This window comes from Heterodontus francisci, chromosome 7, assembly GCF_036365525.1.
Source record: "Heterodontus francisci isolate sHetFra1 chromosome 7, sHetFra1.hap1, whole genome shotgun sequence".
In the NCBI taxonomy this organism is placed as follows: Eukaryota; Metazoa; Chordata; class Chondrichthyes; order Heterodontiformes; family Heterodontidae; genus Heterodontus; species Heterodontus francisci.
The window spans coordinates 90333352-90359983 of record NC_090377.1 but is presented as its reverse complement, the minus strand read 5'-3'; the positions used below and the strand labels follow the sequence as shown (position 1 = coordinate 90359983).

At 42.2% G+C, this 26632-nt stretch overlaps 1 protein-coding gene across 1 annotated transcript in view; it reads right to left on the bottom strand.

Moving 5' to 3' along the window:
- ankar (ankyrin and armadillo repeat containing) overlaps positions 1-26632 on the bottom strand; it is a 255424-nt gene that overhangs the window by 80603 nt on the left and 148189 nt on the right. The window contains exons 19-21 of the mRNA XM_068036280.1: positions 21329-21497; positions 18909-19150; positions 1906-2059 (exon numbers count right to left, since the gene is read on the bottom strand). Coding sequence (XP_067892381.1) covers positions 1906-2059; positions 18909-19150; positions 21329-21497 — 565 coding nt within the window. The remainder of the gene's footprint in view (positions 1-1905; positions 2060-18908; positions 19151-21328; positions 21498-26632) is intronic.

Here is a 26632-nt window from a genome sequence, read left to right as displayed (position 1 = left end):
AATTAGTGTAAATACAAACCTCTTGCTTCCCCCCTACTCCCCTGACCACAACTGTACCCTTGTGCTTTCTCCTTTCAGATCCCCAAGAACTGCAACCCGGCCAGGCAGTGGTGGAGGAGGAGGTGGAAGAGCAGGAAAACAGTGATGAAGAAGATGAAGAAGAAATACTGTCAGTCACTCTCAAACTCACATCCACCATCTCAGATACTGACATTGCCTGTACTTTAGAGGGTAACTTGGAGGCAGGATCTGCACATGGTGAGGCACTAGGCATGAATGGCCTGTAGCCAGGGCAGGGGACAAGGGTAGTGCAGCGTAGTGAAGGTGAGGCTGAACACAAGCTCCGCTGCAGGGGACTCAGATGAGGACTTTGAATGGGCAGCCTACAGAAAAAGGCTGATGGGTATGCACACTAAAGTGTTTGGTGCATTGGCAGGCCTGCCAGAAAGCCTGTAGACAGTGTCAAGGGGAATCAAGGAGGCTGTCAACAACTTTGGCACAGGGCTTTGCACAGAGCTTAGAGCCCATTCTTTCCAGCATGGAAGTGGTGGCCAACTCCATGAAAACACAACCACGATGCAGTGTCTGATGGCTGATGTCTCAGGTTCATTTGCAGCACTAGCAGAAACTACTCAATGTCTGGCTGCTGTAGTGGAAGCTCAGATGCTGCCACTATGATTGAGGACATTGTGTGCAAAGGGGCTTGCAGGGTCTCACAGTATTCCAGCAATCTGTCCTCAAACACATTGCTAGGATTGTTGAGGTTGATGTGGGAATGGCAGTGGCACTGTGGAAGATGAGCCTCTTTCATGATGAGAGCATTTGTCCTCCCACAACTGACACTCAGCCAGTGCCCTTGCTGTTGCCTGTCAGTCAGTCAGCCCAGACTGCTGCTGTCCATGCTCAGGTGGTGCAATCCAAAGCTGGGCCTTCCAGGGCCATAGCCATTCAAGGTCATTGTGCAAGGCCATCTGCAGTCAACCCCATTGAAAGTCAGCAGCATTCCACCAGCTATGCTGCAACCACTGGGGTAACATTGTGCAGGAGCACTAGGACAGATGCACAGAGGCAGCAGTTTGCACTATCTACAAGATGCACTGCAGCAATTCACCAAGGCTCCTTCGACAGCACCTTCTACACCTGTGACCTCTACCACCTAGAAGGACAACGGCAGCAGATGCATGGGGAACACCACCACCTGCAAGTTCCCCTCCAAGCCACACATCATCCTGACTTTGAACTATTACTGTCGCTGGGTCAAAATCCTGGAACTCCCTTCCACTGTTGGTGTACCTACACCCCAATGACTGCAGCAGTTCAAGAAGGCAGCGCATCACCATCTTCTCATAAGCAATTAGAGATGGGAAATAAATGCTGGCTTAGCCAATGATGCCCACATCCCCCGAACGAATAAAAAAAAGGTACGCAGAAGGCAGGCACCAAGGGAATACACAAGGGTGATCAGTTAAATTTTATATGGAATATTGGATCGTTTGATTGATAAATTTGATTTGCAATGTTTGTTTTGTGGCGGCTTTTGTTTCAGCATTGTGGCTTGAGGATGCTGTGATGGTTAGTAACAAAGGGAAGGTAAGGTGTTGGACTGTGGTAAATGAGGAATTGGGGTTGCATTAGTTGGTAAACTGCAACCAGGCGGCTGTCAGTGCCACTAAGCAGTACACATGGGGCCATTCTACCTCTGAATTCTCCCCTCTTCCCCTTGTAAACAGGACTGAGGTTTGGAATTCATTTGTACAGAGAATAAAATCTGCATCCCAATTGCTATTGTGCTGCATATTGGTGCCTGAATGGCCATGCATAAGCTAAATAATGTTGCAAATTTATTCTTAGTATTACATTTTCCAATGTATGAAAAATTAAACTTATTATAAAACTGTAACTTACCAACATTGTGCATTTTATCAGATGACGATAATAAAAGATCTATCACCAAACTATAACCGATTTCCTTGGCCATCTTTTCTCGTTGTGTCAATGTCTTTCCTGCTAGTGCCCACATAGCTGTTGCTGCTTGCTCTCTGATTTCTATTTCAAAAACCTGAAGCAATAATTGCAGAATAACAGTTGTGGTGTCATCCTGTATGCTGTACATCCAAAGACTTCAGAGTATTTTACAAAATTCTGGCACTAAATATACCAATCTCTCAGACATATTTTGCTTTCCTGTTAATTAGTTCAAACCTTGCTATCTATAGTAGCAAGATTGTTTTTATTCATTCTAGGGATATGGGATTTGCTAGCAAAGCCAGCATTTATTACTAATCCCTAGTTGCCCTTGAGCCTTCTTCTTGAACCACTGCAGTCCATGTGGTGAAGGTACTAGCACAATTCTGTTAGGGAGTTTTGTTTCCTCCAGACTGGACTATTCTAATATTCTCCTAGCCAGTTTCCCATCCTCAACCCTCCAGAAACTTGTGTCCTAACTTTCTCCAAATCCTGTTTGTCCAACACTCCTGAGCTTGCTGACCTATATTGGCTCCGTGTCTGGCAACACCTCAATTTTAACATTTTCATCATTGTTTTTAAATCTTGCCTTGGTCTTGCCTTTCTCTATCTCTACAACCTGCTCTAGCCCTACAACTCTCCGAGATCTCTGTACTCCTTCAGCTCTGCCTCTTGCGCATCTCTGAGATTAATTGCTCCACCACTGGGTGCCATGCTTTTAGTTGCCTAGGTCCTGAGTTCTGGAATTCCCTTGCAAAACCTCTCTGCCTCTCTACCTCTCTCTCCTCCTTAAGATGCTCCTTAAAATCTACCTCTCATTTGTTCTCATATCTCCTTATGTGGTTTGGTGTCAAATTTTGTTTCATAATGCTCTTGTGAAGCATCTTGGGATATTTTACTACATTAAAGGTGCTATGTAAATGTAAGTTGGAATTGTAGTTGTTGTTCTAGGATTTTAACCTAGCGACCATGAAGGAATGACAATATATCTCCAAGTCCAGATGGTGTATGACTTGAAGGAAACTAGGAAGTGATGGTGTTTCAATGCAGTGTAGTACACTTGTCCTTCTAGGTGGTGGAGGTCATGAATTTGGGAGCTGCTGCAATGCATCCTGTAGATAATATACACTGTAGCCACAGTGCACTGATGGTGGAGGGAGTGGATGTTTAAGGTGGTGGATGGGCTGACAATCAGGTGGACTGCTTTATCCTGAATGGTGTCAAGGTTCTTGAGTGTTGTTGCAGTTGTACCCATCCAGGCAAGTGAAGGGTATTCTATCATACTACTGACTTGTGCCTTGTAGTTAGTGGAGAGGTTTATCAGCTGAAGCTAGCTGGATCTAGAAAGTCACCTTAAGGAACTCCTGCAGCGATACCCTGGGGCTGAGATGATTGGCCTCCAACAACAACCACCATCTTCCTTTGTGCTAGTATGACACTAACCAGTGGAGAAATTTCCTGCTGATCCTCAATGACTTTAGTTTTACTAGGACTCTTTTGTGGCATTTGCACCCGGTCGAATGCGGCCTTGATGTCAAGGGCGTTCACTCTCATCTCACCACCAGAATTCAGTTCTTTTGTCCATTTTTGGATCAAGGCTGTAAGGAGGAGTGGAATTTTATCTGAACTGACCTGCTCACAGTGGTGGTAGAGGGTGGTGGTCAGCAGTGGGACAGGAAACTTTTTTTTCATCAGCGGACTTTGCCATGGCTCTTTAACTCAGCCACAACACAGCATTCTGATTCTAGGTTTCCTGGCAAGGGTCAGAATGGCTGCAGGCAACCTTTACTGTGAAGGCCTGTACAAGTAAAGAAATGGAAGGAAGACGTGGGAAAGCTGCCACCCGGTTTTCTGACTCTTCCCTGGAGGTCATGCTAGAGATAATGAAGGCCCATTGGGATATGCTGTTTCCTTAGGACAGGAGGAAGAAGCCAGCCATGCTGATGAAACAGGCAAGGCTGGAAGCAGCCAAGGCTATCAGGAACAGGAGTGTGGTGCTGATGACCTGGATACAATGTCGATAAAGGTTTAATGACCTCATTAGGTCAGAAAAGGTTAGTGGCATACCACTTTCAGGTGTCAGCCATCACTCTCTGACTTCCCGAGCATTCTCTTGCACAGCACTCCTCAGACCAACACACCTTGCAGCTCCACACATTCCTTTTTCTCCAGGCACCTCCTCATATCACCATCTAAACAGTCAATACTCACACTCACCCTCATCCTATTGCCATCTTGCATCCATCCGTCACAGATGTTCTCATTTTTTCCTCTCGACACATTGTAATTTTCACACTCATATCTCAAATTTCTCTCATTGCAGAAGAGAACGCACAACTCCAGGGAGAGGCAGAGAACCGGGGATGGACCTTCAGCTAAAACCATCCTGACCACAGTAGAGGAGCATGCCTTGGAGATTGGCAGGGTGGCACAGATATTAGCCATCAGCAATAGAGATATGGGGGTCACCCATAAACTGGTGAGAGCATTAGATATCACACTGCCACTTGGCACTTAAGAATCATTCATGATGAATTGATGTCACTATTAACTGAAATGTCAAGATATATACTATGTCAGCATTAAATCACGTCATTTATCTCCCACAGGTCCTTTAAGAGTAGCAGTGGAGCTGCAGCTAGAGAAGCCTGAGGAGTCCTCACAGGAGGGTGAGCACTCTGAGGATGCACTGTCACATGACTCATGCGCACCCTCCATCAGTGCAGAAACACACACCCGGTGGCTCCTGCAGTAGAGATGGCTAGGTTGTCACTTGGTGAGGCGCATATCACATGTGAGTGGGAGCAGGTGCTGGAGACACACCCGTTGGAGGGCGCAGGACACTCCAAGCAATGATAAGCTGGTGAAGATTCTGAGCCTTGGGAGTCATCCACAAAAAGGGAACTTGTGGAGCAGCAATGGCAAATGTGTATGCTCCTGTCAGCATTTCCATAGGTACTACGCAATGTTGGAGAGAGATTGGATTAGTCCATCTCTAGCATGAGTGCCATGATGTCTCAGGCATTTACACTGATGTCCACCTCCATGGAAAGAGTGGCCACCGAATGGAGACTCAGATGCAGCAAGCAACCAAGTGCATGCTGGCCCAGACCAACTGCATGCACACTCAGCCTGCCACTTTAAACAGGATGGAGGAAAGGCTCAACTTGGTGGCTTAATGCTTCATTGAAGTGCAGCAAAATGCTCTCCTGCTCTTGGCTAGCAGGGAAGTGCAGGTGGGCCATGGGAAGGAAGATGGAGAAAAGGCACATGGCTGGGGGGACTCTATTCATGGCATTATGTTAATGTTTATTTCAATGAATGAAACATTTTATTTGAACTCCTCATTCTTCTGTCCTCTACTTTGTTGCATCCTGAATTCCACTTGAACAGTAGCCTTCAGGTAAATGGTATGATCAGGTTGCAGGAGGAGAAAAGGGTGTGAATGTGATGGTTGGATTTTTGATAGTTGGAATGAATTGTGTTGGGGTCGGGGGGAAGATGGCACAGGATTTATGACCGCACTTCCAGATGGCCTCACACACAGATTAGCTGAAATGTGCCTGTATGAGGCCATCGTGGACATCCCTGGCAGTCAGGTGAGCAGCTGCAGGCACCATGGCCATATCTGGCTCCTCCTCCTTGTCTTCCTCCTCCCCAGAGGATGCTGATCAATCTGCACTTTCCTCTTCCTGAAGCTCCATTCCTCACTTCAACGTGATGTTGGCAAGGCATAGCAGACCACAACCATTCTGGATACCCTAAATGGGGCATACTGAAGAATATCCAGTCTGTTGAGGTACCTGAACCATATCTTGAGCAACCCACTGCTTGCTTTGATCGCCCTTGTGGTCATGTGGCAGATCCCCGGAAGGTGCTGGAGGTAAAGAAATTCAGGGTTGTGGAAGGAGGTCTTGTTCCAAGAGGCTGCAGATGTCAGCAACAACCTGCCACAAAAGCCTGAGCCTCCTGAAGCATTGTTGTTCTGTCATGTGCAGGAAGCTGATCCTCTGTCTGTATAACCTGTGCTGAGGCATAGCCTCCTTCAAGCTGGAGCTCTGTGTCTATCCTCTCTGCCCTGTGGAGTGGCATGTGGCTGCAGAGAAGGCAGTTGCTGTTGGTGTTTTTGCTGCTCCTGGTGCTGCTGATACTGCAGCTGTCTATGTGGCTCCTGATGCTGCTGGTGTTGGTGTGGCTGCTCTTGTTGCTCCTCATTAGAGGTTCATGCTTTAGCTGTATAAGTTTCTCCCATACTGCAGTGAAGGCTGATAGCATGGGCAGTCAGTGGCATAGTGGTAATCCAGAGACCCAGGCTAATGCCCACCAAATCCCACCATGGTATTGGTGGAATTTAAATTCAATTAATTAATAAAAATCTGGAATTGAAAGCTAGTCTCAATAATGGTGCTATGAAACTACCATCATTTGTCGTAAAAACTCATCTAGTTCATGAATGCCCTTCAGGGAAGGAAATCTGTTGTCCTTACCTAGCCTGGCCTCGATGTGACTCCAGACCCACAGCAATGTGGTTGACTCTTAACTGCCCTCTGAAATGCCTTCGCAAGCCATTCAGTTGTCAAGGGCCATTAGGGATGGCTAACAAATGCTGTCCTCACCAGTGATGTCCACATCCCATGAAAGAATTTTTAAAAAGCTCAGACCACTGTGAGTAAAGTCCAACGTAGGTGAATGACTTTCAAAAGATTGGAAATCACCTTTGAAGCAGCGGAATCAGGCTTTTACAACAATTGCTGAGAGCACAAGCCTTTCACATAGGCTGGCCTGCAGCTTAAAGACCTGCTACCCAACCCGAACCCGACAGGACCCGACGACATGTGTCGGGTCGCTCTTCCGGGTCGGGCTTTCGGGCTCGGGTTGGGTCGGGCCAGGTCCAGGTTGGGCTGGGTCCAGGTTGGGCTGGGTCCGGGTCAGATACACACAGTATTAATTTGACTTGAAAGATTGTTTAAAAAGACAGTACAGTACTGTATGTGTGTAGACTAGAGTCCTGGCAGTGATCATTTTATATTTTTTATACTGTATATTTTATAATAATTAATCACTCAGGACCTTCCTGGTCTCTGCATCTCAGCTACTCACTGGATAAACTTGCAGCAAGTATTTCAACCTGTAAAGCAGGAGTCTAGGTAATGTATGATGATATTTTCTGAGCCTTCGGGCAATTGCTGTGTTTATTTTAAGCAATACAGATACTGGTACAGTTTGGCACAACCTGTCTGGGAACAACTCCATGGATTTCTGTTTAACTCGTGACCAAACAAACTCTGACTTAATGGCTCGAATCTTTATCTTTTTAAACAACCTTTCAAGTCCAATTACAGTTTTGTTGCTTATCTGCACAAACTGAAAAAGTGAAAAATGGGTTCGGAACCGGAAGGTAGGCAAAGTGAATATTCTGGTGGTCAGGTTGGGCTCAGGTCGGGTCAGGTCGTGTCAGGCTCGGATCGGGTCGGGCATGGGAAAAAAATGGAAGGACCTGGGCCGGCTCTGGCTCAGGTCCAATGTGGTTCTGTTGGGTTCGGGGCGGGTTTTTTTTCCTTGACCTGAGCAGGCCTTTATTGCAGCTATGCAGTTTCATTGTTTAAAGGCCTTCCAACCTGAATTCCTGCTGTTCTCTCTCCTTGTTGACCGTAGTGAGTTCCACACAGCTTGGGAAAGACATACGCTGGCTATTAGAGCCATAATGCTGAGTTAAATTCACTGTTAATTGCCTATTTCAATATTGAAATTACTTACCTGACAGCTCCATGGGGGTTTCCCACTTGTACCACTTGGTACTTCTGGTTGAAAATAGTCCTTTGCACACCTACGATGGTCACTGCCATTATTGAGGATGAAGATGTTCATGCAGCTTCCTCTTCCAGTTAGTTGCTTAATTGTCTACCACCATTTGTGATCAAAGGTCACAAGATGGATACAAATAATGGAGGCTATTTTCCTCATGCCAGCTCACCCATTCAAACACACCTTGGTTAAACCTGGAACTGGTCAGGACATGCTGGAGTTCTGACCCAGCGTTTCTGGGGCTTTAACATCCCCCCAGCCTGCATCCAACCCCGCCCCTCCACTTGGCAGTTAAGATTCAGCCCGAGGCTGAGTGAGCCTGGCAGAACCCAAACTGAGCATCGTTGAGCAGTTTATTGGTGAGCAAATGCCTCTTGATAGCACTGTTGGTGACTCCTTTCATCATTTTGCTGATGATTGAGAGTAAGTAGATTGTCTAGGTTGGATTTTTCCTCCCTTTTTTGGACAGGACATACCTGGGAAATTTTCCAAATTGTCAGGCAAATGCCAATGTTGTAACTATATTACAACAGCTTGGTGTGGCTAGTTCTGGAGCACAGATCTTCATCACTACAGTTTGATGTTGTCGAGTCCCATAACATTTGTAGTGGCCAGTGCACTCAGCTGTTTTTGTCAACTTGAGACATTTTACTACTTTAAAGAAGCTATAGAAATGCAAGTTATTTCTGCTGTTGATATCACATGAAGTGAGTGAAATTGAGTGAAGACTGACTTCTCTGATAGCAGGTCCTCAGGAAGAGGCTCAGAAGGATCTTCCACTCTGCACTTCTGGCTGAAGATGGTTCTTCGCATTCCCTTGCTGGTCTCTGCCTTTATTGAGGATGAAGTTGTTCATGGAGCCTTCTCTCCTAATTGTTGCTTAATTGTCTACCATCATTTATGATCAAAAATCACAAGATAGATATAAATGATGGAGGCTGTATGCCTCATGTCAGCTCACCCATTCAGAACATAAAACCTAATCCCCCATCATATCATTCAGTTATCTCCTTGTTTTAGTATCTTGAAGTAGAATCCAGATTTGCCTTATCTACCTTATAATATTTTGTATAGTGTATAAGATTCCCTCTCAGTGCCTCTCCTCAAGACTAAAATGCCCCAGTTTCCCCAGTCTTTCTTGTGACTGAATCCTTTCATGCTAGGGATTAAGCTTGTGGTTTTTCTCTGCACTGCCTCTAAGATTTGAATATTTGTCTTATGTTTTGGTAACCAAAAATGAACACAGTACTTGAGTTGTGGTCCAATAGGGCACTGTACAGATTTAGCATGAAGTCTGTAACTCGCACTCAACTGATCTAACAACACAATTTAACATTCTATTTGCTTTGCCTTTAGTTACTTCCGAGAGCCTTTCTCCTTCACCATTAACTACATGTGACATCTATCTTTCCTACACTGTGTAGTCCCTTGCATTTGCCTTTACTGAATTTCACCTGCCATTGATTTATCCATTTGCAGGTTTTATTTAATTCCTCTTTAAGGTCTCTGATATTTTCACTTGACTTCACTGCCCAGCTGCAGCGTACACCACAAAACATTAACTGTTGCAAGTTATTTGGATTTTTCTAGCAAACTTCGGAATCATTTCACTTATTGTTTGTATTAAAACTTTGAATTAACAGCTAGGAAGTTCCAAGCTACATTTTTGAAGTTGACCAAATTTCTAACTTGTCTGCAACTTTTCTTTAAAATTGCCATGAATATTCATTTGAAAATATATTTTAGTTCTTTTTAGTACTTGTTAAATTAAAAATTATGGACTGTGGCTTCATAATTGTAATTTCTTTTCCCGATTTTGTGCAAATATGAATGGCTAAAATGCAAGTTTCCTTCCAGCTTTGCAAGGTCACTTTCCAAAACAGCCAATTGTAGTCTATGAAAGGCTGGAGTTATACTGCTATATTGCCAAAGTTGTGTTCACCAGGTATCAAAGTAAAACTGGTGGTATGACTCAGACAACAGATTGTGCCAGAGGACTGTTTTATTGGTAGTGTTACGAGTGTTTCCATTTTTTGTTAAATTTTGAGAATTTGTGTTTAAAACTGAAAAGGATTCTATAGACGCTGGAACTTTGGGTGTTTTTTTTTTAACGGAGGTCATCAGAAGGCTTGACTGAGTTTGAACTGTAAACAGTTACTGGAAGGCACCTGTTTTCAAATAAACCAGCAGGGGTTGTTTTTGACTTGGAGAGATGTTTATGAAGAAATGACAAGCCAAGATTTATGGCTGTCAGGAGGCTTGCTTTCTGAAATGTTTTAGTTTCAATTTGAACTGTTAAAAAGCTAGTCGGTTGCCTGCAATAGAAGACGACCCAGCCAGCTCAGCTCTCTCTTTTGAGAACAAGTCCTGCATCCAGTTTTTCAGATTCCTGTTTCCTGTATTTGAAGAGAACCTGTGTGTTTAAAGGAACTTTGCATGTTGAATGTGTGGAACTGAAACCTTGTTGCTGCATTCCTGCTGTAATACATATTTGACCTCTGTAGCTGCATTTCTTGGAAAGCCTACTGTTACGACCAGGTGAAAAAGGGGTCTGGGGGTTCACCTCAGCCTTCACCTGGTCTTACCGTAACAGGGTTTAATTTTAAGCATGCCGTGTTTTTAACTCCCCCTTGGTGAATCCTTGTTCAGCGCTTTCCAACTATAAGGCAAAGAAACCAGCACAAAAAGGTTTTCTTAGGTTTAAAAAGAAGGTTGAAATTTATTAAACTTAAACTCTAATTCGGTTAATGCCTATGGATACACAACGTGCCCATGCTAGTATGCATAAGCAATACACACATGCAGATATGGACAGAACAGAGCAGAAGAAATAAAGTGTAAAAGTTTGGGGCAATCTCTGAAGAGGGTTTTTGTTACGGATCTTCGAGCTCACTGTAGAGTCCTTGATTGTAGATAGATCTTGCATTTCAATGGGGCCCAGTATTCTTCTTAAACCTTGTTCACGGTAGGAGACTTTACTCTCTTGGGATTCATGCATCTTCAGTGGATTTGGAGTTCTGTGAGAAAGAGATGGGAGCAGACAGGAGAGCTGTGGCGAGCCAGCGAGGAAAGGTCTTTTCAGTCCAGGAGCAAACGGACACTGAGTTCAAACTCTCTGTGGCTAGTTCAAAAAACCCTGGAACAGCCAGTTAGTCATGTGACCAGCTGGTCCAACCAGTCCTGGCCCCTGTGGATTGCATCACCCCAGCAGGCCCTGGAATGTGCTTCCCCACCCCCTCTATGTCCTGTGATCAACATCCATTGTGGGTTGAATGTGTCAGGGAATGGCCCTTTGTCTACACAAGCACCATCTGTTAGTATACAAACGTTTATTCCAGCCACAGCTGATCTGTTCAACAAGTCATTTCCTCACTCCAGCACAGTTCAAAATCAATGTTCCTATGACAAAATCAATGTGCCTCATTCTTGGTAGGTGGGGGTCTGCATGACACTACGCAAACTGAGCTTCAATATTGCCTGGAAAGAACTGTTCTAGGAAGATCCCATTGACAGCCATCGATATGCATTTGGGATGCCTAACCAAAACAAAGGGAATTTTTCCTTCATGTATAGTAACCCGAGCATGGCTAAACATGTTCCATTGTTGGAGGTAAAAATGGCACCACAGACAGATAGCCGAACATCTGAACCTTTCTTTGGGGATTTGGATAATCTAAAGGAAATGTTTAATAAGTCTTCTCTGATCACGGCTCAGCAAGCTGATCCAAAGTTAAATAAAGTGGCACAATCAGCTCAAACAGAAGCTGAGACAAAAGGAGTTCCAGAAGGCTATTATGTTAAAAATGGGATTCTAATGAGGAAGTGGAGACCTCCTCACACACCTTCAGATGAAGAATGGACGATAGTTCATCAGATAGTGGTACTGCCGAGGAACACCGGGAACTATTAAGGATAGCATATGAAATTCCGATAGTGGGACATGTGGGGATCCAGAAGACCAAATCATGTATAAGTCAACATTTTTACTGGCCAGGTCTTTCCAAGGATGTGGTGCAGTTTTGTAAAACATGGCATACGTGCCAGATTGTGGGAAAACCGCAACCTGCCATAAAACCGCCGCCTCTAATTCCCGTACCAGATACTGGGGAACCATTTAGTAGGGTGTTGGTATACTGTGTAGGATCTTTACCAAAAACAAAAGTGAGACATCAATATATACTCACTATCATGGATATGTCTATTCAGTTCCCAGAAGCCACTCCCTTCAGAACAATTTCTGCTAAGGTAGTGGTAGAGAAGTTAACCCAGTTCTTCACTAGATATGGATTACCGATTGAGATTCAGTCGGATCAAGGTTCCAATTTTATGTCTAAAATATTTCAGTAAGTTACGGTTGATTTGGGTATAACACAGTTAAAGTCTTCAGCATACCACCCACAGACACAGCGAGCTTTAGAAAGCTACCATCAGACCTTCAAAACTATGATTAGGGCATACTGTCATGAATATCCCCATGTTTGGAATAAAGGGCTAGAATTTCTTTTGTTTGCCGCTAGGGATTCACTTCATGAGTCTACTGGTTTTAGTCCTTTTGAATTAGTTTACGGACATGAGATAGGAGGTCCTCTAAACTAATTAAAGGAATGTTTTTAGAACAGAAGAACGAATCTTCTGTGCAACATTATGTATCTGCTTTCCGGGAATGGCTCACGAGAGCCTGCAAAGTGGCACAAGAACACCTTAAAGCTTTCCAAACAACTATGAAGAAATGGGCAGACAAGCATGATAAGATCTGAACATTTCAACCTTTCTAGGGTGAACCAGTGAACACATAGTTCAGTGGTCCATATAAAGTGGTCAAGAGAATTGGTAAAGTAAATTATTTGATTGACATCGCCCAGATCGCTGGAAAAAGAATCGACTGTGTCATATTAATACGTTGAAACAATATTATTGCCGGGAGTGGGATAAGCAAGCAAAGATGTGTCAAGTAGTAGGGATAGAGAAGGATGAAAAGGATAGTGAGGCTGAGGCAGAAGGAGGCCTAGACAATTCTCAAATTGAACCTCCTCCTATCCGATTAGCTAATACTGAATTGTGAGGGAGATTGGACACTATGCTTTCATATTTAGATGCAGAACAACTAGAAGAGCTAACAAAGCTACTCACAGCATTTAAAAGAGTCTGTAGGGATCAGCCAGTATGTACAACCTTATCCACACATGATGTTGATGTAGGGGAATCCTTTCCTATAAAACAACATCCTTACTGCTTAAGTCCAGAGAAATAGGCCAGGTAAAAGCAGAAGTCCAATATATGTCGGAAACCACCTAATTGAACCCAGTCAAAGCAAGTGGAGTTCGCCAGTGGTATTAGTGCCTAAACCTGATGGTTCAACTAGACTTTGCATAGACTACAGAAAAGTTAATACAGTAACAAAGACAGACTCCTACCCAATTCCTCGCTTGGAAGACTGTATTGACAGAGTGGGCAGTGCCATGTTTCTTACAAAAATAGATTCAGGGGATACGGGCAAGTTCCTTTAACACCCCAGGCTAAATAAATATCAGCTTTTGTAACACCAGACAGTCTTTTCCAGTGCCATGTGATGCCATTCAGGCTGGGGGATGCCCCAGCCACTTTTCAGAGACTAGTGAACCAAATGGTAGCCAGTGTTCCTAACTGTGTGGTTTACCTTGATGATGTGCTGGTCTATAGTGACACTTGGAAGGACCACTTGGAACAACTGGGAGGCTCCGGTTGGAAGGTTGCAGTTGACTGATTTAGTGATAAATTTTGTGGAAAAATTCAAAAACCAAAATGCCTGATTATTCTGATGGAGTTTACTATTGCAACCTTATCACGTAAAGATTATCCACACTGTGGACAAAAATAATGTTATTGCAGATGCTTTATCGAGAATCTAACTTTGTTTTGAGTTATCTGAATGCAAAGAGGGTACAGAGCAGAATTGTATTAACTACAGGTAAAGGGTGAATGGGGATGGGTGTGAAAATGTGTTTTAAAATGTTCCCATCTTTTGTTTTTTTCCACTTTGTAATGAAACACATTTAAAAATGGTGTTTTATTTCTCCACGGGTGGAGGTGTAATGAAAGTGCTTCTTTATTTTGTAAAATATATTTCTAAAGATTTAAGGTTGAATTGAGGACATTGATTCATCTCGAAGCTTGAAGAGATGCTGAACTTCGTGTTTTTTAACAGAGGTCACCAGAAGGATTCCTGGACTTGGCTTGTTATCAAGCCCTTACTTGAAGGCACCTGTTTCCAGATAATATACCAGCAGGGAGCTTGTTGTTTTTACATAGAGAAGATGTTTACAGAGAAATGGCAGGTTGAGATTTATAGAGGTCAGGAGGCTTGACTTCTGGAATGTTTTTAGTTTCACTTTGAACTGTTAAAAAAGACAGTTGGTTTTTGCCTGCCAAGAAAACCCAGCTTATCTCTTTCTCTCCCTTTGAAAGAAACCCTGCATGTCCAGTGTGTTAGTCTCCTCTTTCCTCCTGTATTTGAAGAAACTCTGCGTATCAAATGTGTGGGAACTGAACCCTTGTTGCCAAATTTCTGCTGTAAGGTCTATCTGAAATCTCAGTTGCTGTATTTCTGGGAAAGCCTACCCAAACTGATCTTCAACATTGCCTGGAAAGAACTGTTCTAGGAAGATCCCAGTGACAGCCATCTATATGCATTTGGGGTGCCAAACCAAAACAAAGGACATCTTTCCATATCTGCTCTTTTTTCTTCGAGAATGAGCAACTATTCAGTCTAAGTGGGTTTTTTTTGTCTTTTTTTTATAACAGAGCTCTAAAGCAAAATTACCTTTTTCACCAGTTAACCGGTATATGTGTGTATGTATGTGTGTGTGTGAGGAACTAAGGTAAAAGAAGGAACTTTAATATTTCTATCTGTGTGTTTATGCTTTACGGCATTACTGGTTAAGACTTGTTTTATAATAAACTGAAAATGTTGTTGTTTATTGAAGAAACCTGGTTGGTATGTTTTATTCTTGGATAAAAAAAGTCTATGACTGGCTGTATCGGTAAGTCGGAAAAAATTTAAATGACCTATGGAGAAGTGGAACTAGAAAAAACAATGCACTCCTCCTGCCTCGGTCGTAGCAATAAACATTAGATAGTCACTAATGGGTACAGTAGTATAGTGGTAATGTTACTGGACTAGTAATTCAGAGGCCCAGACAAATGGTGTGGAGATATGAGTTCAAATTCCATCACAACAGCTGGGGAATTTAAATATGGAATAATGGTGACCATGAAACTACCATTTTGTCATCACAACCCATCTGGTTCACTAATGTTCTTTAAGGAAGCAAATCTGCCATCCTTACCCAGTCTGGCCTATATTTGACTCCAGATCCACAGCAATGTAGTTAACTCTTAAATGCCCTCTGAAATAACTTAGCAAACCACACACTTATATTAAACCACTACTAAAGAGATTAATAAGAATAAAACTGAAGGACCAGTCAGCATCAACTTTGGCACCAGACACAACAGGAGCACATCCAGCCTGTAAAGTGCTCCTTACTAACATATGGGGACTTGTGCCAAAACTGGGAGAGCTGTGCCACAGACCAGTCAAGCAATATCCTGACATAGCCATACTCACTGAATCATACCACTCCTCCTCCACCTTTCCTGGATAGGTCCTGTCTCACCGGCAGGACAGAACCACCAGAGGTAGCGGCACAGTGGTATACAATCGAGACAGAATGGCCCTGGCAATCCTCAACATTGACTCCGGAACCCGTAAAGTCTCATGGTATCAGGTCAAACATTGGCAAGAAAACCTCCAGTTGATTACCACCAACTGCTCTCCCTCAACTGTTGAATCCGTACTCCTCCATGTTGAACAGCACTTGGAAGAAGCATTGAGGGTGACAAGGGCATAGAATGCACTCTGGCTGGGAGACTTCAATTTCCATCACTGAGTGGCTTGGTAGCACCATTACTGACTGAGATGGCTGAGTCCTAAAGGACATATCTGCCAGATTGAGCCTATGGCAGGTGATGAGTGAACCAACGCAAAAGAAAAAAATACTGGATCTCATCCTCACCAATTTATATGTTGCAGACGCATCCATGACAGTATAGTCAGCAGTGATCAGCGCGCAGTCCATGTGCAGACGAAGTCCCGTCTTCACACTGAGAACACTCTCCATCTACCAACGTGCTAAATGGGATAGATGCAGAACAGATCTAGCAGCTCAAAACTGGGCATCCATGAGACACTGTGGACCATCAGCAACAACACAACAATCTGAAACCTCATGACTTGGCATATTCCTCACACTACCATTACTCTCAAGCCATGGGACCAACTTTGGTCCAATGAGGAGTGTAGGACAGCAAGCCAGGAGCAGCAGTAAACATATCTAAAAATGAGATGCCAACCTGAAGAAGCTTTAACACAGAACTACATGCATGCTAAACAGCAGAAACAGCATGCTATTGAGAGAGCTAAGCAATCCCAAAAGCAACAAATCAGATCAAAGCTCTGCAGTCCTGCCACATCCAATCATGAACTAACAGGAGGAGGAGGCTCCATGAACATGCCATCTTCAGTGATGACGGAGCCCTGCCCTTGAGTGCAAAAGACAAGGCTGAAGCATTTGCAATCATCTTCAGCTAAAAGTGCCTAGTGGGTGATCCACTTTGGCCACCTCCTGAGATCCCCACTGTCACAGATGCTGTGCTTCAAGCCATTTGATTCACTCCACTCAAAAAACATCGGTGCGCATAGGATACAGAAAAGGCTATAGGCCCTGACAACACTCTGTCTGTAGTGCTGAAGAAGTGCTCAGCTCTAGCTAAGCTGTTCCCGTACAACTAGAATTCTGACATCTATCTGACAATGTGGAAAATTGCCCAGGTATGTCCTGTCCACAAAAATCAGGACAAATCCAAAAGGGCCAATTACTGCCTATGATCAACCATCAGCAAAATGATGAAAGGCATTGTCCACAGTGCTATCAAGTGGCACTTACTCATTAATGACCTGCTCACCGATGCTCAGTTTAGGTTCCGCCAAGACCACTTGGCTCCAGACCTCATTACAGTCTTGGTACAAATATGGCTAAAAGAGCTGAATTCAAGAGGTGAGGTGAGAGTGACTGCCCTTAAGATCAAGTCAGCATTTGATCGAGTGTGGCATTAAGGACCTGTAGTAAAGTTGAAGTCAATAGGAATCAGGGGGAAAACTCTCCACTGGCTAGAGCCATACATAGGACAAAGGAAGACAGTTGTGATTGTTGGAGGCTAATTATCACAACCCCTGGACATCGCTGCAGGCATTCCTCATAGCAGTGTCCTAGACCCCATCATTTTCAGCTGCTTCATCAATAATCTTCCCTCCATCACAAGGCCAGAAGTGGGGACATTTGCTGATGATTACATAGTCTTCAGTTCCATTTGCAACTATTCAGGGAATTAAGCCCACATGCAGCAAGACCTGGACAACATCCAGGCTTGGGCTAATAAGTGGCAAGGAATATTTGCATCACACAAGTGTCTGGTAATGACAATCTCCAACAAGAGAAAGTAAAATCACCTTCCCCATGGCATTCAGTGGCATTATCATTGCTAAATCCCCCAACATCAACATCCCTGGGGTTACCATTGATGAGAAACTTACCTAGATGAGCCACATAAATGCTATGGTTACAGGAGCCAGTCAAAGCCTAGATATTCTGCAGCAGGTGATTCACCTCCATACTCCCCAAAGCCTTACTATGATCTACAAGGCACAGATCAGGAGTGTAATGAATACTCTCCACTTGCCTGGATGAATGCAGTTCCAACTACATTCAAGAAGCTTGACACCATCCAGGACAAGGAGCCGCTTGATTAGCAGCCCATCCACCACCTTAAACATTTATTCTCAACACCACCAGTGCACCGTGGCTGCAGTGTGTACCATCTACAAGATGCACTGCAGCAACCAGCCAAGGATTCTCCAACAGCACCTGCCAAACCTGCGACCTCTACTGCTTAGAAAAACAAAGGCAGCAAGAGCAAGGGAACACCACCACCCACAAGTTCCCCTTCAAATCACACAAAATCCATACTTGGAAACATATCGCCTTTCCTTCATCATCACTGGGTCAAAATCCTGGAACCCCCTACCCACACTATGGGTGTAGCTAGACCACATGGATTGCAATGGCTCAAGGAGGCAGCTCACCACCACTTTCTCAAACGGCAATTAGGGATGGGCAATAAATGCTGGCCTTGCCACTGATCCACATATCCCATGAACAAATTTTATAAAAGCAAATCCAATAGGGAATTTAGTAGAAACGTCTTTACCCAAAGACTGCTAAGAATGCGATTTTTGCTATCAGAAGGAGCAAATGAGGGAAATAGCAAGATACATTTAAGGGAAAGCTAGCTATGTCTGAGAGAGAGAGGAAAAGATGAATATGCTGATAGGGTTAGAGGAAATGCAGTGGGAGGAGGCTTGTAGAGAGGAAAAATGCTGGCATAAATAAGTTGGGCCAAATGGCCTGTTTTTGTGCTGTAGACCTGATGTAAATATAAGAACAGTGACACAGAATTCTTTCCATAAAAGATCTAGAAATGTTATTAATTGTTCTAAGAATCGGTAGAAACAACATGAGAGAAATTCAAGCAAAATACTGCAGATGCTGGAAATCTGAAATAAAAACAAGAAATGCTGGAACCACTCAGCAGGTCTGGCAGCATCTGTGAAAAGAGAAGCAGAGTTAACATTCCGGGTCAGTCTTCGGGTTCCGAAGAAGGGTCACTGACCCGTCTTCGGGTTCCGAAGAAGGGTCACTGACCCGAAACGTTAACTCTGCTTCTCTTTTCACAGATGCTGCCAGACCTGCTGAGTGGTTCCAGCATTTCTTGTTTTTATTATATGAGAGAAATTCATTTGTGTGGTGCCACTTCTAGGTTATGTCAATTCCCTGGGGACAGGAAGCGCCTTAGGCTGCTACCTGCATGGCCCACTTGGCATTCTTAAATATCGATGAAGAACACTATGTGAACTAATTTCTCCCCCAACATGTATTCAACCTTTCCTATTTTTCAGGATCAGCTGATGGTGCACAGCTGTTGATAAATGGTTTTACTGAAATTATGTAACTTCCATGAATAAGGTTATATTTGTGAAATACCTTGAGAAGTTTCAAAATATGTTTGTCAGCAGACATTTCAAGAAATTCTTTTTGTATAGCAGCATTTCTTTCAGCTAAAACCTCCACTGCTGTTATTGCTTTCAGCTGCATCTTGATTTTCCGTCCACTGAGGATATGTATCAGAGGGCCAACTGCCCCTTCAGCTACAATCGCATCTTGGTTCCACTTATGTCCACGAGCCACTTCAGCCAAAGCAACCGAAGCATCACTCTGCAGAACGTCTACATGGCAATTGCACATTTATAACTGTTAGGACTCTTCTCAGTCTTGTTACAACCTTTAAATGATTTAACTAAAAATGTTGGTTGCATATCCAACAACACACAAATAGAAAATAAAATTAGCTACAAAAACATAAAATGCTGGAAATACACAGCAGGCCTGTGAATAACTGAAAGACAAATTACTGTTGTTTTTCTCTTTCAGATACCAACTGACCAGCATTTTCTATTTATGTTTCAAATTTCCAGCATTTGCCGTTTTTCTTTTTATGGTAAAAATTAGTTATTGTATGTAAGGGTTGTGATACCATAGTGAAAAACGGTACCTGGAAAACTTGTAAAAAAATGATTATAGTAAAAAGAAATTTAAGGGAATTGCCAATTACTTGTCCTTAGATGTACACCATTTTTCCAATTGTTCTGCACGATACAATTCGAGCACTCCTCATATATTCATCTTTTATCAGTGAAGCAGATATATTAGAAATGATCATGAAATGATGTAAAGCCGGAACATTACTTTAGAGCAAACAGTTCTCCATGCTGGTGTTTCTCAGGTTCTTTCTCTCTCAATCCTAGAGCTTTTGCAGCTGTAGCAAGAACTCTGTGGAGGATGCTGCACAATGCAATAGTATGATACAAATTCACTTCTCCAATTTCCATATAAATTATCTGATCTCAGCCATGGTGTTAAGGTAAACTACTGGATTAAAACCCAGCATATTCCTATTGGGAGGGAGGGGAAAATCAGAGGACAAGCCAACTCAGATAATAAAATGGAAAATGTTGGAAATACTCAGCAGGTCTGGCAGCATCTGTGGAAAGACAAACAGTTAATGTTTCAGGTCTTAACCTTTCATCAGAACTGGGAAAAATGTGATATATTGTAGGATTTGAGCAAGTGGAGGGGGGAGGGTGGGAAGAACAAAAGGGAATGTCTATGATAGGATGGAGGGCAGCGGAGATTAAATGACAAATGGTTTCATAGTGCAAGGTCAAAGGAAGTGGTAATGGGACAACTAAAGAAACAAAAAATGCGTGAAGAAGAGGTGTGAACGACAGGATCCTGAATAACTGCTGTCTGAGTGCAAAAAAACACGAAACAAAATGGGGGCAAAGCCATCTCAGGCTGTTGTACTTGTATCTTAACAGCTTGTGCAATAATGGCACTGACAGAGGGTTAGGTGCACAGCATCTCTTCAAGATATAAGGAAAGGGGAGAAAACAGAATTACTTAAAAATGGGAGGGGCAAAGTAAGGATATTCAGTATTCAAGGAAACAGCTGCTTGGAAGTTTGCTAGCTTTACAAGTTTACAAGATAGTGTGCTCCTCTTGCATACCATTTATATGGTAGCTTAGAAAAGGGAACATAATATCTGAGGCCAATTAATATGACAGTACCCAAAAATTCTGCAATAGACCAGCTGCAGACTACGTCTTGTGTGGTTGCATGGGTAGCCTAACCCTGAACCTTTTTGGTCACATGTGCGACCATTGGAGAGAGCTGGCAAATGTCTCATTTATGCTGCCAGCATCACGCACACCTATTCCTCTCAGGCCACTAGCACTGGGCACTGTCTCTACATGACCACTGATTAATGGAAAACCAGACAAAATAATACCAATGAGATCCAGTAAAATCTAGGTGTCCATATGCAAACTATAATGAGAGTGATGACAGATGCATGAAACTAACCTTTCCATATTGTGCGCAAGGTGATTGGGTTGCCTTGAACTGCCCTGGCCACCTCCTGCTGTTGTGCTACTTCTTTGATGATAATACATATCCCCATGCCAGATAGTGTCTCCCTACTGTGCCTGACTTATGCAGAAGGACATCTACACATTTACCAATGTTCCTTGGTATTCTGGACCCTGTGTAAACACTGCAGGCTTATGCATTCTTAAGATAAGTAAATTTCATTCTCGCTGGTGTTGCCATTAAGGATCCTACTTTCTTCAGCAACAAATTAATTCCTGCTCCAAAATGATGAGCTTCCATTTACTGACATCTGTCATGCAGGAGCCCTGCTGTAATTTAAATTAAGTTGTCCCTGGAAACTACAGTGGGGTCAGTGCACTCCTGGTCAAACAAATGCCCCAACCATACTTAAACTTAGGATTTTGCCTGAACATAAAATCTAGTCCTAAATTTGGAAAAACATCTTAAAAATTACCTGATGCCACACTTAACAGCTCCACTAATAAAGGAATTGCTCCTTCATTAGCCACTAAGGTCTGATTGACCGGATTATTGCGACATAATATCCGAATGCATTTAATTACATTGACTAGCACATCTTCAACTTCAGAATTTAAAATCTTCACCAGAGGAGGAATTGCACCCTAAAAATCAAAAGGACAAGTGTTCAAGGATGCTTAATTACACACAGTCCAATGAGTTGGAGATAAGGTAAACAATTAAGGTTAAAATAACAGCAGAAGTTATACATATATATTACCTAATATATGTATAAAATATTTTCATTTTATAGCAGAAGTATTTATAATCATAGAATGGTTACAACACTGAAGGAGGCCATTTGGCCTGTTGAGCCTTTGCTGGTTCTCTGCAAGAGCAATTTAGCTAGTCCCACTCCCCCACCATTTCCCTGTAGTCCTGCAATTTTTTTCCCTTCAGGTACTTATCCAATTCCCATTTGAAAGCCATGATTGAATATGCCTCCAGCACACTTTCAGGCAGTACATTCCAGATTGTAACCACTCGCTGCGTAAAAAGTTTCCCTCATGTCTTCTTTGGTTCTTTTGCCAGTCACCTTAAATTTGTGCCCTCTGGTTTTTGACCTTTCTATCAATGGGAACAGATTCTCTCTATCTACTCAGCCAGACCTTTCACAAGTTTGAACATTTCTATTAAATCTCCACTTAACCTCTTCTTCTCTAAGGAGAACAACCCAACTTCTCCAGTCTGTCATGTGACTGAAGTCCCTCAGCCCTGGAACAATTCTAGTAAATCTTTTTGCATCCTCTCTAAAGCCTTCACATCCTTCCTAAAGTGTGGTGTGTAAGACAGCATCGTCTTTATTAAAAATTGGCTTTTCAAAAATTAACCTCATGCTGACGCTGACCATAAAAATACCATTATGCTTGGAGTCGGACGGTGGACATTGCAGAAAGCATTTTTTTGCTCTTCTTTTGGCCTTTTAAGATCAAATTTGATGAACTGTGACAAAAGAGCAAGAAACCACACAGCATTATCAGAAAGAAACAAATACCTTATAGCTAGATGGATGGGACTTGTAATCGATCCCATGACCCCCAACTGTTGCACATATGGAAAACTACCAGATGTTGAGGAACTGCCCCCAAGCACCCCCAACTGATGGAAACTGACTGAAGGAAGTTTAAAGAAGATTGACACTACCAGGGCAGGCTTTTTTAAACAAAAGGATCAGCATGTGATAGGGTATATTGGCCTAAAACAAACACTAATTGGACTAAAGCCGCTGTCAGGATACTATCTTGTCCCTCCCTAAAATTAGGGGATAAAAGATACCGTTAAAGAAACTTCAATATTGCAACTGTGGTGTCAATCACTAGAGAACTGCAATCAACATGAAACTGACCACTCCATGTTACGTTAGGTATTTTGCTTGCTTCAAATTTCAATCAATTTATTGTTAGTGCTAAGTAAGTTCATAGTAGAGTGTAGGCTTGTATTACATGTTTTGATATATTTTCAATGAACCTAATTGCATGTTTTGCTATGTTTTGAATGAAACTTATTGCATGTTTTGATATATTTTGTGTGAATCTAATAAGGTTGAGTAGTGAATCCAGAAGTTTGAGTACACTCCACTACTTCCTATAATTCTCATGACTGAACCAGAAGAAGTAGACTAAAAATTCTTCAGGTGCCCAGAATTGGACACGATATTTCAGTTGAGGCTAAACTAGTATTTTATAAAAGTTAGTCATAAGAACATAAAAACATAAGAAATAGGAGCAGGAGTAGGTCTTTGAGCCCGCTGCCCTATTCAATGAAATCTTGGCTGATCTTCTACTTCACCACCATTTTCCTGCACTATCCCCATTTCCCTTAATGTTTTAAATATGTAGAAATCTATCAATCTCAGTCTTGAACATACTGAACGACTGAGCCTCCACAGCTCTCTGGAGCAGAGAATTCAAAAAATTCACCACCTTCTGAGTGAAGAAATTCTTCCTCATCTCAGTCCTAAATAGTCTGCCCCTTATTCTGAGACTGTATCCCTTGGTTCTAGATTCCCCAGCCAAGGGAAACATCCTTCATGCATTTTTTTTCTTCCTTTTTTTTTGCATTCCTTTTTACATTTTTTGCATTTATTTCATTTCATCTTAGTTTGTTCAGTTTGCTTACCCACTGTTTTTTTCAGGTTGTTTTTCTTCAGGTTTGCACTTGCTGATGTTCTATATTCAGTATATTCACACCTAATCTGTACTAATGCTTTGTCTTTCAAAACACCATTAACATATTGTTTGCCTTTGCTCCGTGACCTTTTGGTCAGCTATGTGGCCTGGTCCAATCTGCACCTTCTCCTTTGTTATCTCTTGCCCAACCCCCACCTCACTTGTTTATAATCTGTGACTTTTCTAATATTTGTCAGTTCCGAAGAAGGGTCACTGACCCGAAACGTTAACTCTGCTTCTCTTTCCACAGATGCTGCCAGACCTGCTGAGTGAATCCAGCATTTCTTGTTTTTGCTTCATGCATTTATCCGGTTGAGCTTTGTAAGAATTTTGTATGTTGACTGATACCACCTCTTATTCTTCGAAACGCCAGAGAATAAAGGCCCAGTCTATTTTACCTTTATTCATAGCACAATCCCTCCATCCCAGGAATTAGTTTGGTGAACCTTTGTTGTACTCCCTCTATGGCAAGTATACCTTTCCTTAGGTAAGGAGACTGAAACTGCAAACAATGCTCCAGGTGCGGTCTCACCAAGACTTTATATAATTGCAGTAAGACATCTATACTCCTAGACTCAAATCCTCTTGTAATAAAGGCCAACATACAATTTGCCTTCTTAATTGCCTGCATGTTAGCTTTCAGTGACTCATGAACAAGGACACCCAAGTCCCTTTGAAGTTTAACATTTCCCAGCCTCTCACCATTTAAGAAATACTTTGTACTTCTGTTTTTCCTTCCAAAGTGGATAACCTCACATTTCGCCACATTGTATTCCATCTGCCAAAATTTGCTCACTAACATAGCCTCTCCAAAACCCCATGAAGTGTCTTTACATCCTCCTTACAACTCACACTTCCACCTCTTTGATTTCTTTGATTAACCACAGTTGGAACACTTGCCTTGCTGGTTTTTTGTGCATTGAAGGAATGCATTTCTGCTGTAAACTATGTGTTAGTTCTTTAAATGTTAGTCATTACCTGTCTACCATCAAACCTTTTAACTTAATTTCCCACTCTACCATAGCCAATTTTCCCCTCAAACCTTCATAGTTTCCTTTGCTTAGATTTAAAACCCTAGTTTCTGATTGAACTACATCACTTTCGAATGTAATGTAAAATTCTATCATAATTTGTCACCCTTTCCTAAAGGCTCTTTTACAACAAGGTTATTAATTAGCCCTTTTTCATTGCACAATACTAAATCAAAAATAGCCTGTTCCCGAGTTGGTTCATAACTTGCTTGTTTTTGTACTCTATGCCTCTATTTATAAAGTCCGGGGTCCCATATGCCTTTTTAACTACTTTCAACCTGCCCTGTCACCTATACCCCAGGTCTCTCTGATCCTGCAACCCCTTTTGAATTGTGTGATTTAGTTTATATTGTCTCTCCTCATTCTTCCTACTAAAATGTAACACCGCACTTCTCTGCATTAAATTTGAACTGTGAATATCTTCCTCAGGTTCTTCAAAGCTATGCATTAATGTAAAATAATCTGAAACGTTAACTCTGCTTCTCTCTCCACAGATGCTGCCAGACCTGCTGAGTATTTCCAGCATTTCTTGTTTTTATTTCAGAATTCCAGCATCAGCAGTATTTTGCTTTTATTTCAGTGTTTAATTCACGACCACTTCTTTTCCAGGAATGCCTACCTTGAAGAAGTTCTGCTCTTCTCTCCGACAGGATTTTCATTTGTCTCTTTTACACCTTGCCTTTTGTTATCTCTTGCCCCACCCCTGCTTTATTTGCTTAAAACCTATTACAGTTCTGATGAAGGGTCACTGACCTGAAACATTAACTCTGCTTCCCTCTCCACTGATGCTGCCAGACTGCTGAGTATTTCCAGCATTTCTTGTTTTTATTTCAGATTTCCAGCATCTGCAATATTTTGCTTTTATTATATTACTATGCATTAATGTACTCTGCCAGGGCATATCTAATTTACAGCTTTAACAGCCTGCATTTCAAGCCACAGAAACTTTATTTTGTTTATAGATAATTACCAATTAGCACTCCATAGAAGCTACTGGCTTAGTTAAAATATTCCAGGCATGATTTTGGGCCCGGTAGCATCCATTGTTTTGGTCCTACTGTGCCGCTCAGGGATCAAAATGGCATCCAATATGCACGCACACACTTCTGCCCTGAATCACCCTCATCAATACACGTGCAGGTAAAATCCACCAGAAGATTGACCACTCCAGGTGATTATAGTTATTTTCCTTGCTTCACATTTTGATCAATTTATTGTTAATGCTAAGTAATATGTCGTAGAGTATAGGTTCACATTGCATGTTTTGATACATTTTGAGTGAACCTAATAAAGTTTAATAATAAATATAGAAGTTTGAATGCACTCCATTATTTCCTAAAATTCTCCTGTCTGAATCAGAATAAGTCAGGCTGGCATTCCAGGTTGCTAAAGGAAGTGGAAGTGGAAATAGCAGAAGGGCTTGCCATTACCTTCCAATCTTTCCTAGATACAAGGATTGAAGAGTGGCAAATGTGACACCATTATTCAAGAAAGGTATAAGGACATTCCTAGTAACTACAGGCCGGTCAGTTTAACATCTGTGGTGGATGAGGTATTATAAACAATAATATGGGAAAAAAATCAACAGGCACTTGGAGAGGTTTGTGTTAATTAGGGAGATATTTGTAAAAGGCAGATTGTGCTTAACTAATCTCATTGATTTTTGATGATGTAACAAAGAAGGTTGATGATAGGAAAGCAATGGATGTTGTCTATATGGATTTTAAGAAAGCCTTTGACAAAGTACCACATAAAAGGCTGGTTACCAAAATTGAAGCCCATGGAATAGGAGGGTCAGCGTCAGACTTGATTTTAAAAATGGCTGAAGGACAGAAAACAGTGAGTTGTGGTAAATGATTGTTTTTTAGACTGGAGGATGGTAGACAAGGTTCAGTGCTGGGACCACTGCTTTTTTGATATATGTAAATAACTTGGATATTGGAAAACAGCGTAAAATTTCAAAATTTGCTGATGATACCAACTTGGAGATGTGACTAACAGTGAGGATGATACCAATCAATTGCAACAGGACATAGATAG